The sequence below is a fragment of the Aspergillus multicolor genome (assembly GCF_047715735.1).
Source record: "Aspergillus multicolor strain CBS 133.54 unplaced genomic scaffold BDW74scaffold_17, whole genome shotgun sequence".
Classification (NCBI taxonomy): Eukaryota; Fungi; Ascomycota; class Eurotiomycetes; order Eurotiales; family Aspergillaceae; genus Aspergillus; species Aspergillus multicolor.
Window position 1 is genome coordinate 553004 of NW_027395968.1, and position 14288 is coordinate 567291.

The 14288-nt window shown below is 53.0% G+C and overlaps 7 protein-coding genes across 7 annotated transcripts; 5 read left to right on the forward strand and 2 right to left on the reverse strand.

Moving 5' to 3' along the window:
• The first annotated feature begins 252 nt into the window (after positions 1-252).
• Positions 253-1566, forward strand: BDW74DRAFT_155668 (putative cyclin). Its single transcript, XM_073724872.1, has 2 exons — positions 253-601; positions 662-1566. Exons 1-2 carry the CDS (start codon positions 344-346, stop codon positions 1301-1303), a joined length of 900 nt encoding a protein of 299 aa, XP_073582665.1. The 5' UTR covers positions 253-343; the 3' UTR covers positions 1304-1566.
• BDW74DRAFT_155669 (ATG3/ATG10 family protein) lies at positions 1567-3477 on the forward strand. The gene is made up of 2 exons (XM_073724873.1): positions 1567-2430; positions 2479-3477. The coding sequence occupies exons 1-2, from the start codon at positions 1898-1900 to the stop codon at positions 3044-3046; spliced, it is 1101 nt and encodes a 366-aa protein (XP_073582666.1). The 5' UTR covers positions 1567-1897; the 3' UTR covers positions 3047-3477.
• BDW74DRAFT_35650 (uncharacterized protein) lies at positions 3445-4582 on the forward strand. Its single transcript, XM_073732608.1, has one exon. The coding sequence runs from the start codon at positions 3601-3603 to the stop codon at positions 4360-4362; it is 762 nt and encodes a 253-aa protein (XP_073582667.1). The 5' UTR covers positions 3445-3600; the 3' UTR covers positions 4363-4582.
• An 808-nt stretch (positions 4583-5390) lies between these two features.
• Positions 5391-7615, forward strand: BDW74DRAFT_35804 (uncharacterized protein). Its single transcript, XM_073732609.1, has 2 exons — positions 5391-5618; positions 5857-7615. The coding sequence occupies exon 2, from the start codon at positions 5973-5975 to the stop codon at positions 7233-7235; it is 1263 nt and encodes a 420-aa protein (XP_073582668.1). The 5' UTR covers positions 5391-5618; positions 5857-5972; the 3' UTR covers positions 7236-7615.
• Positions 7616-9402, forward strand: BDW74DRAFT_35586 (putative cell wall protein). The gene has a single exon (XM_073732607.1). The coding sequence runs from the start codon at positions 7995-7997 to the stop codon at positions 8970-8972; it is 978 nt and encodes a 325-aa protein (XP_073582669.1). The 5' UTR covers positions 7616-7994; the 3' UTR covers positions 8973-9402.
• Positions 9400-11028, reverse strand: BDW74DRAFT_155675 (dolichyl-phosphate beta-glucosyltransferase). The gene is made up of 3 exons (XM_073724874.1): positions 10657-11028; positions 9856-10608; positions 9400-9786 (listed from the first exon to the last, which is right to left on the reverse strand). Exons 1-3 carry the CDS (start codon positions 10771-10773, stop codon positions 9442-9444), a joined length of 1215 nt encoding a protein of 404 aa, XP_073582670.1. The 5' UTR covers positions 10774-11028; the 3' UTR covers positions 9400-9441.
• A 487-nt stretch (positions 11029-11515) lies between these two features.
• Positions 11516-13983, reverse strand: BDW74DRAFT_168762 (uncharacterized protein; the record flags this gene model as incomplete). Its single annotated transcript, XM_073726893.1, has 3 exons — positions 11516-11659; positions 11707-13777; positions 13847-13983. 3 exons carry the CDS (start codon positions 13981-13983, stop codon positions 11516-11518), a joined length of 2352 nt encoding a protein of 783 aa, XP_073582671.1.
• Between the last annotated feature and the right edge of the window lie 305 nt (positions 13984-14288).

A 14288-nucleotide genomic window follows, 5' to 3' on the forward strand; every position in this document is an offset into this window, starting at 1 on the left:
CCATCATTGAAATCAACTAAGTCGAGCACCTTCATGGATATTATAATCCTTTGGCTTGACATATTGCCTATTTATATGTTGGGTGGGCAATGTCCTGGAGCTCTGCTTTGGCTAAGGTTATTTAACTGGTGAACCTTGTTCACTGGCCAAGTTTTGTGCTCAAGCTTTATGCTGCTGAGTAATCAGGTTCTTTCAAGTTTCATGCTCTCATAGAACTAAACACGACCTTTTCGATGAGCAACACCTCTTACTTCTCAACTTGCGGGGATATTCTTGACGCGAAGAGTATGCTTGATTGACAATCTATCTTACCCCGAAACTTTGTCCTATAGAGGTCGTCAAGATGCCGCGCGACACTTCCAGCCTGAAATTCCTATCCAATGCGCTTGCGACGTCAGAGCAACTGTCGAGCTCTTCCTCAGCTATCGATGGTGTCCCAACGGAGTTGGAAACCTCCATTCGCTTTGCCGGTACCCAGCTTACGCAGGCAGCTGGAATCCTGCTGCGATTGTCCCAAGACATCATAGCCCAGGCCATTGTGACATTCACTCGTTTCTGGCTGGGACCCGAAGGAGGAAGTCTTCGGATATACTCTGCAAAGGTCTGTGTTTCTCTCCCGATATATAACAAGGGCCGACCGCTGATATTTATCCGGGAATAGGATGTCTCCGCCGCCGCTCTCTACCTGACCGCTAAGCTCTCGTTTCAACCGACCTCTCCCCGCTCCGTCCTGAATGTCTACACATTTCTACTATCAAAAGAGGCCTCGCCGCTATGGTTTGTGAATCCAAAAGGACCGCCCTCCAAACCCGAGCCCACACTCTACCATCTCACGGAAGGTGGTTACCAAGCTCAACGTCTAGTCCTCCTGCGCGTCGAGTCGGTCATCCTACGTACACTGGGGTTCAACACGCACGTGGCATTACCTCATACAATCGCCCTGACCTACCTCCAGACGTTAGGCGTCTCATCACCGGAGGTCGCACGAAGAGCTTTCGAGCATCTCAACTCGGGTCTGCTCTCACCGCAGCTTCTTTATCTCACACACCAGCCAAATGCCCTCGCAGTGGCGTCCATCTACCTAGCGGCGCGAGAAAGGGGTGTAAAACTGGTTGATGGGGAGTGGTGGGAGGTCTTTGATGTGGATCGGGAGGACCTTGGATTCTTAGTTGTGGGAATGCAGAGCATGGAGGGTTTCGCGCGAGCAGAAATGGAGAAGTGGAAAGGTCGCGCCCTTCCGCTGGATACTGAAGAAGTAGATGCTGAGATTGAGCGGCGGCAAATGCTGGAGGCTGGAGAGTGAGCCAGCGACCTGCATAAACTGTTCCTCATTTATTAAGGGCCTGCGGAAAGCCTCTGCTTCAAGCCGCTAGTCGCATCTAAGGCAGACAACAAGGCATACCAGCACCAAGCCGGATCAGCTTCCAGCTGCCACTCCAGCGAGAGTTAGCAGACAATGGACTTGGCTCGGAAACCCTACAGAGTAGGTACCGACGCTCAGAGAGATACGCGGAACAGGTGGAGGGTAGATAAGCTATGACCGAATCAGACATAGTTACAGTCACAACTCAGGCAAAGATAAAGCTCAGTTCTTGCACGTGAACTAATATGTATATCAGATCTGAGACTGACTTAAAGCTGAAGTGCATGTGCTGTGGTAACGAGCCACAGGCACATGATCCAGGGCTTGCTTAGTGTATGGGCTCGGAATTGATGATGTACTTCAGTACCCCGCGTGCCCGGCCCCAGGCAGCTATGGTGACCGCCACATTCACTGATAAGCTCACTCTTTCACAAGTACACAACTCCACACTACTTCCTACAAAAAGAAAAGGCTGTCCCCCTTTCATTCATCCTTTGCCTATCTCAAGACTTTGGTGTGTAACCAAATATTAAGATGAACATCCTCCACTCAACATTATCCACCTGGCGAGACCGGCTCGCCCCGGTCTCCCGAACCTCCACCTTTCGAACCTCCGGCCAGATCACACCTGAAGAGTTCGTCCTCGCAGGCGACTACCTCGTCTACAAATTCCCGTCCTGGTCGTGGGGCGACGCATCATCACCCTCCAAGCGAGTCTCGTACCTTCCTCCCGGAAAGCAGTTCCTGGTGACGCGCGGGGTACCCTGTCATCGACGCCTAAACGAGAACTTCGCGGGGGATGCGCATCTCGACGATGAAATTGTTAGGGACTATCTATCCGGTGGAGCGGGAGATGTCGCTGGAGATGGCGATGATAACGATGGATGGTTAAGGACGGGCGGGGGTGGAGAGCGCCACGAAAGCACGATCCGAGATGTGAGGACGGTGGATGAGTCGGGGAAAGAAGAGGCTGAGGTTGAGGAAGAAGAGGAGATCCCGGATATGGAAGACGACGACGATGAGGAGGCTATCATTCGTGAGCCTGTGGGGGGATCAAGCACCACTCAGTATGCTTCTTGTCATCTTGCTGTGTGCTGTGTTACTGACGAATATAGGCCTACCCGGACATACAACCTATACATCACCTACGCCAACTTCTACCGGACGCCCCGTCTCTACCTATCCGGATACCTCTCGCCATCTGAGCCGCTGGCGCCTAGGCTGATGATGGAGGACATTGTCGGCGACTACAAGGACAAGACTGTGACGCTGGAGGACTTTCCCTGGTTCGACGGAAGTCTGCAAATGGCAAGCGTGCACCCCTGCCGCCACGCGTCGGTAATGAAGACCCTTTTGGACCGGGCCGACGCAGCTCTGAAGCTCCGGCGCGAAAAGATCAGGCAAGCCGCTGCATCGGCCTCGCCGCAGGAACAAGCCAAGCTTGCTCAGCCGGAAAGCGGCCTGGAGGGTCTCGTTGACGACATCAAGGGCCTTTCCCTCAGCGATGCCCAGAAGCAGGGACAAGGTGATAAGGCGCAGGCGGGTGGAGACGAGTGGGAAGTTCTCCAGCATGATGAGGAAGACGAGGTCGCGATTCGCGTGGACCAGTATCTTGTTGTGTTCTTGAAGTTCATTGCCAGTGTGACGCCGGGTATCGAGCATGATTTCACGATGGGGGTATAACCTCTGGCTACGAAACTGGATGCGTCATACTCTTGCTATTGATCATTTCTGGAGTTATGCTCTTTTGTTCCTTTCTGATCTAGGCGTTATGGCTCTAAGGATGATATACGATTGATACGATCACGAAGGCAGTATTGCAATATTAATTAAACATGCCTATTTTGCTGTCTGCTTTGAGAGGCTATGATGTTTCAGAATTTTGAGTCATACAATGCTGGCAGCGGCCAAGATGCTACATGTCTGCGCAGTGGGAAGACATCGCAGTGGCCTGATCAACGGCCTCACCGTCGCCTCCTAACAAATCCAGACATACTCCGAAGCAATTGCGAGTCAGATCCTGCTTCTAGATGACAGTCTCTTGGCAACAAATATCATGATCATCATCCCATTAGGTAGCTGTATAAAATCTCTGTAAAATCTCTTAAGATCCCGATCTACACCAAGTTCCATGTTTTAAAGCCGTCCAATTTTTTCGCAACTACGATCGACTCTCACCCATCTACACACAACCACTTTTCCCAAGAATCAAAATAAAGCATATATAGTACTTATCAATGACGGAATCACCCTTCCTCCGTCTGCCCCCGGAGCTCCGCCTCCAAATCTACTCGTACATCCTCGACATCCCAACCCCCTACACAACCCTAACCCAGCACAACAAGCCGCTCATCGTCATCAGCGACACGGGCAACAAGTACACCACCCGCGCCATCTACCGCTCCCTGCACATCAGCCCGAAATGGGTGGGCATCAGCGACAACGGCAACAAAAACAGGACGCTGGCGCTGCTCGCCGTGAACCGCCAAATCCACGCCGAGGTCGAGCACTTCCTATATACGTCGCACACGCTCTTCTTCCTCAATGGCTTTGACCTCGACCGACTGGGCGAGTTCCTGGATACGCTGAGTCCGACGGCCAGAAACTGTATCCGCTCCATTGGGTTTGAGGTGTACCTGTTCGTGCATAATAGCCCGGGCTCTGCGAAACGTGGGTTCAGGCAGTATGAGCGTGCGGCAAAGGTTGTGCGTGAGAAGCTGCCGAATTTGAGGGGTGTTGTGTTTTATCTTGATCCGTGGTTTTCGGCGTGCTGTGATGGGGGGCTGGGGCCTTGGTGTGATGAGACTACGATGATTGCCCGTGGCGTGGGCTTTCTACTTAGGGTTTTTGGCGGCGTTGAGCATGTGTCGCAAAGCAGTTCGAGGACAAAGGGAGGATTCGAGATGGATCTTGACTTCTTGCCTGCGAGTGCGACGGGCAAGGTTCCGGGTTTGGACCATGGGCGGCTTCGGGCGAAGAATTTGCTTAGAGTTGGCTGAAATTGAGAGGTGAGTCTGATTTGATATGCCCTTTCATAGATCTCTTGCTGATCTACCAAGGATACTCTCCCTTACCCAAGATGGTATGGTGATGAATCAGGATCATAGAGACTACCAGGTATGTCCATCTCAACCAATGTTTGCATCAAATCTAATCTCAACCAGGCCCTTTCAGCTCCAAGACAAGATCTGCATGTTTGCTTGTGTGAGGTTCAAGGAATTTCCCGACTATATGGAATATCAGAGCACCAAACGAGCTGCGCCAACAACCTTATTGGCGGCAATCACAACCCCGGGAACAACAGTTCCAAGGTCTGCTAAGGCCTCTACAGTACTATTCAGGAAGTCAAGATCCCTTCGCATAGCCGAGCGAGAGAAATAGCGAAACAGCATGGCCGGCGATCGCTCCAGTGGCTGGGCGGAGGACGCACAAGCTGCAGGATGACGTTTCGTGAAGGACGGGGGAAAGCCACTGATATGTATGCGGCCGTGTACGGAAGACTTGAAAGCACCCCCCCAGCCCCCGCAGCTCCAAACTGTCTGAATGTCAATCTTATGGATCCTTTGCCCCGGGAACTCCCTGGGACTGGGTGGGAGCACCGGCAGCGTTCATGGAGACATGCAAGGAAGAGGCTAGCTGGGTGGGAGGTTGCTTTTGCAGAGGCCGGCGATCCTGCGGAATGACAAAAGGATGATATAGCATAGCAGCGATCCTGTAACTATAATTTGATTGTGATGGTGCCATACGGGACTATACCTAGACTATCCGTATAGGCGGATAAACTGCGACATTTTATCCTGAGAACCCTGGACAACCAGGCTTTGAGAAGCCGACTTCCCAGTAGGCTGGATTTCCGCAAACGGCCTGACTCAGACCCTGTTGGTAACTAACCAACGAACTCAAGCTAAGTTGCTAACCAGACGATGCGGAGATCTGGTGATATATACATTGTATCTTGTGAGCAGCAGAGCATCCTCGCATAACGTCATGGCGTAGCAGATCGGCGAGGCCCACCCCGCTATAGGATGCAGACAGCGAGTCTCAAAAATCGGGAGTGCGTGCAATCTATATGACTTCGCGGTGATGGTATATAAATGCGCTCTATACCCCTCCTCGCCTCTTCGCCTCTTCGCCTTTTCGCCGCTGCTGCTCGTTACTCCGTCGGGACTCAACCTCGGCACCGCGACCGTACCGTCCAGGCACTTAGTCTTAGTTGTGACTGATCAGACGGATCAGTCAGTCTTGACGAAGCAAGGTGGGCACTTGTCCCCTTTCCTTTCTGCCTGATTGCTCTGCTGTGAACCCAAAAGGCTGCAACCGTCCCTGGTGGAGGGCCACTTGGTTCCTGGTGATTGATCCACGGTTCTGCCGACACCCAGAGCTGGGGAAAGCAAAGGCCAACGAGTCTCCAGTCTCCACCGTCAATCGCTGCTCTCTTCACCGTCAAACTACAAGAAGTCAACTGACTGAGACTGACTATTGATTCGACCCAGGGCAATTGATAAACCCGCCAGCATCTCTTTATGAGGGGCAAACAATTCTCCCAATCTCCCTGGCCTGTCTCTGTCTCCGTCCCCGTCTCCGAGACTGCACCGCTTGAACCAGAGTCATGAAGTCAACGACCTCCACCAGAATCCCAAACGGGCATGGCAGCCTCTACAAGGAGGTGCGCTTCTCGCCCACCAGCACCCCCATCAAACGGTCGCACTCGGTGCCAAATGCTCACCCCACTTTGATCCCCGACCACGCGCGCTCCCTCGAGATGGCAAAGGAGACGCTCCCCGCTCTGGCGATCGGGTATCTCGAGGCATCGCGGTCACTGCTTGACCGCCAGCGGATAAACTTCGATCGCGAGCGCATTGTCTTCGCGGAGGAGCGACAGTTATGGGAGAAAGAGCGGGAGCTGCTGAAGACCAGAATCACCGAGCTTGAGGCTCTGTTGAAGAGTAGGGGCGTTGCAACTGCGACCGGCGCAGGACCACTACCGCCGACTAGCTTTCCTTCTACAAGCTCCCCTTCCCAGGTATGGGAGGGGTCAAGCCCCATGAGCAGACCTACAAGGGTCTTCCCCGACCAGGAGAAATCAGATAGCAACCACAACCACCTGCATCTACAATCGTCAGAGCAAGGGGGCAGCCCGTCGCTGCCCCCGCCATCCCTAGACGCCGCCCTCTCGCCGAAATCTCATGCAATCGAACTGCAGGCCAGCATCCCCGTGCCGATCGAGAAGCTCGACAGCAGCCTCGACGGCATTACCCTCAAATCCTCAGCTCTCCACCCCGATGTCGTAGCCCGCGTCATGACACCACCCTCACCATCATCCCGCGAACCATCACCCACCTCTTCCTCACACGAGCGGGAGCGAGAACGACCCTCCATGGACCGCCGCAACAGCGTAAAGCTCAAGCTTTCGGACCTCGGCCTGCCCGAGAAAAACCTCGTCAGGGATGCTGGACACACCCCGATGGTAGTCATCGATCGCGATATCGACACAGCACAGGGATCACCGGGCGGGGTCCTCTTCGCCGAAGATCCCCTTTCTCCACCCGTAACCCGACTGAATCAGCCTACAGAGCGCGGCGATTCATATTTCGCCGGGGTGGATGTGGTAGATTTACCCGATGATCCAGCCCTCAAGGGGCCGTTATCCCTGCTTAACGAGAAGGGGCACGATGATGACTTTTTGCAAGAAGTCGACATGAAGCTTCTTGGCCAGGCGAAGCAGATCCTCGGCTACAAGGAGGAGAAGGAGGAAGATCAGGACGAGGACGAGCCCGAGAAACCCGCTGGTCAGGGTACGGGCGAGGAAGTCCCCGAGATCAAGTTCAAGAAGACAACGAATTTCGGCACTGCATTTGGACGGTCCATTTAACGAGAATCCTGTGAAGTTGTTTGTTTTATATACTCCATTAGCATCGCAGCCGGGCTCCTTTTAACCCGTGTCTGCTTTCTTTTCTTGTCTGACTACCATACCATGACTCACGTCTCGATTGATGGCCCATTGATGATGGGATGATGTATGTACACGCTCAATAAACGATGTCACTGTCTGATTTTTTTCGGTCTATCTGATTTATCCCTTCTATCTCATCTGGGTAAAGTACCTGACTATCAGTATCACGAGCAAGCCACCACCCCCTTCGCCCCTTACGTCTGTCTCAACTACACCAGGAGATCTGACACATGTATACAGAAGAACAGCGTCTATTTGCTGCTTTGCTCGCTGTCTCAAGCCCTATATTCGCCACCATGGAGACAGTCTAGAGGATAGACAGCAAGGGCTTACTGTTAGCTAGCCCTTGTTGGAAGTTTTGGAACTAAACACAATGCCCTTGTGAGCATCCTCGCCGAACAGGTTCATTGTCGCTGTTTGGAGTCAGGGTATATAAAGAGGGCTCGTCTAGCCTGGAAAATAAACTCAAGCATCAAACAATCGTTCATTCATTCTCTACCAAGTTCAAACCTGTCACTCTCTACAGTATACTGTACACACTCTTTGAAATCTACTGGTTTACCAGTATCAAAGCCACACACTCATTACTTTTCATTTCATTTGTCCCTCTGTCCAACTATCAGCCTTATCTGCCCAATACAACCAAACCACTCACTGATATCTACTACAACCACCACCATGCCCTCAAACCGCAGCATGAAAACCCTCTCCCTCCTAACCCTCCTTGTTCTCACCCCCAGCTCCGTCCTCTCAATCCCCGTCTCCAATGCCGCCCTATCTCGCAGACAATCCAGCTCAAACCTCCACACAGCCACAAACGCCGGCACGGACACAGCAATCAGCATCCCCGACGGGCCCACAGTCAACGACCACGACTTCTTCACAAACACATACACCGAGAACTCCGCTTATAACCCTGGAAACCCTGGCAACCCGGGCACAACGAGCCACGAGGAGACCGCGTACACGGAGGCCGGCTCAGACACGGAGATTGCGATTCCAGATGGACCTTCCTTGAGTCTGGGGGATTCGTTTGAGGATAGTTATCAGGAGAGTTGGCAGGAGGAGGGGGAAGAGGAGTATCATGAGCCGCCTGCGCCTGTTCCTGAGGAGCCGGAACCTGAGCCGCAGGTCCCTGTAGAGGGTGGGACACCCACTGAGGAAGAGGAAGAGGAAGAACAGACTCCGACATCTACTTCTTCTGCGACGACCCTGACTTTCCTCCCACCGCCTCCTACGTCTACGCCGCATAATGTGGATCTGTACACGCCTGTTCCTGTTCCGCCTGTTGAGACTAGTGAGGGGGAGGGTGAGGTTCCTGCTCCTGCCCCTGTTCCTACAGATAAGCCTCAGACTGAGGATATCCCTGCGCCCGAACCTGAGGTCAAGGGACCCGAAGAGGATGGTGAAGAGGAGGAGATGGGCGAGTGTCTCGCTGCCGAGCCCGAATCAGCTGAAGATGAACCTGCGCCTGCTCCTGCCCCTGCATCTGAATCCTCCGAGTCCGAGCCGGAGTTGGTGCACGAGCCTCAAGATCTCATTGAGAAGGCGAAGGAGCTGGAGGAGCCTGTGCCTGCCGTGTCAGTGCCAGTGACAGCACCCAATGTGGAGGTTGAGGCTGAGGCGGAAGCGGACAAGAACTGTCCTTGTGCTTGATGGCGTTGATGTTCATGGTGATGACTGTATCTGACTTTTTGGTGTTTTGTTTTTTTCATTTCTGTCTTTGTATTAATAGACGGGGTTAATCTTTATGGCGTTTGTCTTCTTTTTGCTTCTTTGAGAGGAATATGGTTGGCCGGTGTTATATGGCAGTTAGGACTTGGGGGATGAAACATTCTGATAACGGGTTTACTTAAATTATATAGTTTGTAGTTTAATAACAATTAGGGCTACTACTTACTTGACCTGTGTCCTTTTCAGTTGTCCTCCCTTGTCATGGACCTTTACCTACTTCGCACCAGAAGCAACGGTAGTAGTAGTAGCTCTTGGCCACACTGTGCATCAAGTCAACTTAAGCCAACCCATCAGCTCACGGCATCAAGTTACAGAGGATCCGAAAACCCATCAAAGAAACAATAAATTGTCCATATACCTATCTACCGCTACCCCACACAAAACCCAGACATCAAGCCCGTCTATAAACCCCCAACAACCAAGCCGCACGCAGCACCGCCAAGCTCCACGCCATGCCCACACTATCCCTAATAACATTCAGCTTGCTGCCGCCGACCTCGCGCCAGTCCACAGGCACCTCAGCTACAGGGATACGCGCAAACTCCGCGAGCATGAGCATCTCGACGTCGAAGATCCAGCCCTCGGAATGCATGTAGGGGATAATGTCTGGGAGCGAGGAGCGCGAGAAGAGCTTGAAGCCGCACTGCGTGTCTTTGATTGTGGCGGTTTTGGACGGCGTTAGGAGCCAGAGGATTAGGTGGAAGGAGTGCATGAGGAAGTTGCGGAGTTTGGAGCGCTGGGATAGTTAGATTTATACGGCTAGTTGGGATGGTGGGATAGCCTAGTGCTGGCGGGGCAGGCATACCTTGACGACGGCGTCGCTGCCGACCATATGAGCGCGAGAGCCAACGGCTATACCGCGGCCATGCGTATCCTCGACTTCCTGGCACGCGGTAACGAGTTTCCCCAAGTCCGCGAAATTCGTTGCCCCGTCGGCATCCGCGAAGATCACATACTGCCCGCGGACGTGTCGCATTCCGTGCGTGACAGCACCGCCCTTACCGCGGTTCTTCGCCAGCGTCACGACACGGATCGTTCCCGGCGGGATGTGCACGCCCTCCTGGGGCTCTGGCGTCCAGGGCCCGGCGTGGCCCTTGGGATGTAAAGAGAGTTGGTGGTCGCGCGCGAAAGAGAACGCCATCTCCTCCGTGTTATCCGTCGATCCATCCGAAACAATAATGATCTCCCAGCCCTTTTCCTGCGGTGTATTTCCGTTACCGTTTGCGCTTCCATTCGCCTGTCCATTGGCGGCTTTACGCTGCCGAAGGGGTTTCTCCTCGGTTCGACTGCTAGCCAGGGTTCCGTACATTCGCTCCAGGTAGTTCACTGCTTCTTCCAGCATGCCCCCGAGTCGTTCTTTCTCGTTGTAGGCTGGGACGACTAGGGACATGAACAGCTCGGCCCCTTCGGGGTCCCGCTTCTTCGAGCTCGAGCTCTGCCACGAGGGGAGCGATTCGGGTTCTGTGATTGAGCCATCTTTCGAGATGGTGCGGTACTTTGTTTCTTCGGGGAAGGGGTTTCGGGGGATCGGAGCAACTAGGGATAGGAAGATGTAGAGCTGGCGGAGTCAGTAGAGTGTGGGATAAACTGGTGAAATGGCACGTACGGAGACAAACAGGCCAGCCGCCGTACCGCAGAGCGCCGCGACGATGATGGAGAGAGGCACGCTGGCGAGAAGCTCAGCGCAATGCACGCAGGTGTCAGTCCAAGCTGACACGGCCATGATGGACGATGGTGACAGGAGAAAGAGCCAATTGCTATGCTGGAAATGACGAAGTATGCAAGTTGAGCAGCTATGAAGCTCTCATGGGATAACAACGCGCTCCTGGCCGGCCATGCGACAGGAGGTGCCGGGACGTAATCAACAAGGCGGAAGTGCGACGCGGAATGCAATGACCATCATGCAGTTCAAACTACAACAAGAGAAGATGCGTAGGCAACGAGGATGGCTTGTTCCTGTCGCCAGCTTGTCCTTTCGGGGATTGGAGAGGAGAGCGGGCCGCGAGGTTCCCCACCGCTAAAGCACACTAGCACCGCCACGCTGAGGAGTATACTCCGCGTTGCAACGTAAGCCGATGACGGAGGACTGTTTGAGACTTGTGTATTTCTATACTCCTACAACTTCGACTAGCATTGACAGTATGGACATATATCAGCTACTCCGACAAAGCCTGTAGCTTCTCATTCTCAGCTGAGCCCTTGTTTGCAAACGCCGACATGCCTTGCTTAGGTATACCCGCATGTCTCACGGTGCTCAACCTACAATGTAGGTGGTGGCAGATTGTTCGCTTGGAACATCTTATGTGGTACTGGCTATCCGAAAACGAGAATCGATGAGTGCGATATACCGCCTCCGTGCAGTTTTGCGTCTTGGATTCCACATTTCTGCGTCAAATGCGTGCTAATCTGCGATATATCTGGAGGAAAGTAGATACTCCACGTTGGAGTAAACGAAGAGACGCGTTTCATGCGTATTCTGCCTTTGGGCTTGTTTGTAAGTTCTGTCCAAAGAATGGGTTATCTTTCTGAGCCATATCGGCCAGGTCCGACGCAAAGTCAGTGGCTGCAAACTTCCGAGAAGTAATATCATAAGTCATCCAGCGGTTGAACTATTCGGAGTTAGTATTGTTTCAGATAGTTCACTATCTGTACGCACCGTAGCAAGCCTGGTGCCCAGCCATAAGCACCTTTGCATCCGCTCAAGATCTCGAGACGGCGGTTCAAGATTTCGGCCCTCATCGGCGGTTGGGGCTTTGTTGAAGAAGCCCGTTGGATACAGATTCTGGCTCCAGACTTGACCACGAATTAGGAAGTCCTCGGGAAGCCATTTTTCATCCCCTTGGCTGGGGAACTCGAACCCCTCTATACGGGTAAAGTCGGTGAAGTTGCGGGTTAGTGTGTTGAGGAATGTAGCGATCTGCTTCCACGGTACTAAGACTTCGACGCGCTTCATGCTGCTAGGCGTCCGGCCCAAACACCAAAGGAAGGCGAGCGATGCATGGAATGAGGGGTAAACGTTCTTGTTGCCGGTCTGATCTAGCATAATCGACAATGCTTGGAATGTCAGACACGAGGCGTAGAACACCACAGGTGAAATGGTTCCTGAGTTTCTGGTTTCAAGAAAGTCGGCCTCGATCGCCTTGAGGTCACCAGCTTGTGTCCAGAACCGTTGAGATGCGAAATAGATATCGTCCATAGACTTCGACTGCGCGGCATTGGTGAAGAACTCGCTCGGCAGAAGCGCATTTGGGGCCGCATATTCAAGCACTGCGGCGAAATTGCAAGATGAAATATAAACACCTTGCGGTTTGAAGGTAGAACCCATTCGACCGATATACTGTTCCAAAGATGATAGGAAACCGTTGCATGCATGCAAGAATGGATCTTTCAAGTCACCCTTGAAAAGATACGCATGTGCAGTCACGAAGACTGCTACTGTGTCTTGAAGCCCGACCATAGTTCTTGGGGCTTTCAAGATTGGGTTGAACAGGGTCAAAATACTTTGCTTGGTGCCAGCAAACGGGTGCACACAGACCAGAGACTTCGTATAGTAGAACAGCTGCTGCGTGTAATCCGGCCGAGCCAAAGGCGCAAGATGATGCTGGATTCTGCCAACGTCCGGGCTTTTATCGGCAACTTTGTGGTACCAGTATCTTGCGATCTCGGCCCAGGCCTCGCGCTCGCGGGGATCGCTTTCTTCGACGAGTATGTGGTATCGTGACAGGTCGCCAAGGCATTCGAACCAAGTGTCTTCGAATCTGGAGACGAGGTCTACTAATATCGTCATTTGAATGTACGACTGATGGAGGAACGCCAGCATTCTCTCCAAGGACTCGGGAAGCCGGTGCCGTAAAAACTCCAGCAAACCATATATCCCAACGCGCCACAAGCGATTGGGCATGTTGTACTGCTCTGCGAGACGCCTGAGGGCGGGCCCTCCTTGTTGGATGATTAGAAGAAAGTCGTGATGTTCCTCTATCAGAACATGATGTGTGTTGATTAATCTCTGCCACTCTTGCTCGGACAATGGGGCATTCGTTTGAGACAGGTGCTGAGTTAAGGCTATGCATCTCTTTTCCACCATAAGTAGCCCGGCATAGATGGCTTGGGTATCATTTATCAATTCCTCTTCTGTCAAAGCTTTAGTGTCTGGCTGTAGCAAGATCCAAGAGGATGCTGTACCTCCGTCAGCTGTCGAAACCTTTCCAGCGGGCCCCTTTTCGTTGCTCAGGCGCTGCGCGGATTCCTGGCCGTAGCTCGAGCTTTCGGACGGCTGGCCGGATGCGCTTGACAAAGAGACAACTTCATCCCGTCTAGCGGTTACGGTGACTGGTAATCGTCCTTCATTCATAACGGAGCTGGATTGGAGCTTTTGGTGCTGTGGCTGCGATGATGGCCCCTGGCCACCTTCTAAATCATCTGCCGAGTTTACAGAATACCGAAGTCGGGACTCATAGCCAGCGCCTGCTTTCCCTGGCCCATGTTCTGCTACTGTTCGGCTGACAGGGTAACTGCGCGGGGTCCCTGCGCGGGGCCCTGGGGCTTTGCGAGACTGGCGAAAACCCTGAGGATGATGCGCTGAGGGCGCAAGTTCAGCAAGCTGATCGCTTGCCGCATCGGAAGCCAAGTCATCCGTCTTGGGGTTGGAGTGCGAGAAAGTAGCAGAGTACTGAGCGCGATTGGAGTACAGCGATCCATCATCTGATGCGACTGCTATATGCGACCTCCTGGCATATGAATTAGACTACTGTCGGCACAAGAATACCCTCGTTGGATGGAGGTGCGTTCCTACTCACCCAGGCGAGCTGTTCCCCTCGGGCCCCGCATCCGAGCCTATGGTCGCTGGCTGTTTGGCAACTGGCTTTCGGTCTCCGCTGTACCGGCGTCGCACTGGGAGCGCCTCTCTACTGGCGCTGAATTTCTCGTCATTCATGGTTTGAGCTGACTCGAGTACTGGAGCGCGTCATCTGATTGATCAGTGTCTGGGCGCCGAGTTGACGAAGGGGAAACTCAGATTTGAAGCAGGTAATCAAATCACATGCAAATATATGAGAGGGGTTCTGGAAGAGGGATCTAGATATAATGTGGGGGATAATGAAGCTGAGAAAGATAAAGCTCGGTGTTCAGGAGGAGGGATGACATCAACGCAGTCTGAGGCCGGGCATCAACCTACATGCAGAAAGTCAAGGCCTCGAGCGAGATCCTTCAAAGAACCATTTGAAAGATAACGCAGGGATT

Coding starts and splice junctions, on each gene's coding strand:
- BDW74DRAFT_155668 (XM_073724872.1), top strand. CDS start 344: ATGCCGCGCGACACTTCCAGCCTGAAATTCCTATCCAATGCGCTTGCG. Junction 602..661: donor TTCGGATATACTCTGCAAAG/GTCTGTGTTTCT, acceptor ATCCGGGAATAG/GATGTCTCCGCCGCCGCTCT.
- BDW74DRAFT_155669 (XM_073724873.1), top strand. CDS start 1,898: ATGAACATCCTCCACTCAACATTATCCACCTGGCGAGACCGGCTCGCC. Junction 2,431..2,478: donor GGGGGATCAAGCACCACTCA/GTATGCTTCTTG, acceptor TGACGAATATAG/GCCTACCCGGACATACAACC.
- BDW74DRAFT_35650 (XM_073732608.1), top strand. CDS start 3,601: ATGACGGAATCACCCTTCCTCCGTCTGCCCCCGGAGCTCCGCCTCCAA.
- BDW74DRAFT_35804 (XM_073732609.1), top strand. CDS start 5,973: ATGAAGTCAACGACCTCCACCAGAATCCCAAACGGGCATGGCAGCCTC.
- BDW74DRAFT_35586 (XM_073732607.1), top strand. CDS start 7,995: ATGCCCTCAAACCGCAGCATGAAAACCCTCTCCCTCCTAACCCTCCTT.
- BDW74DRAFT_155675 (XM_073724874.1), bottom strand. CDS start 10,773: ATGGCCGTGTCAGCTTGGACTGACACCTGCGTGCATTGCGCTGAGCTT. Junction 10,609..10,656: donor CGGCTGGCCTGTTTGTCTCC/GTACGTGCCATT, acceptor TGACTCCGCCAG/CTCTACATCTTCCTATCCCT. Junction 9,787..9,855: donor GCAGCGACGCCGTCGTCAAG/GTATGCCTGCCC, acceptor TAACTATCCCAG/CGCTCCAAACTCCGCAACTT.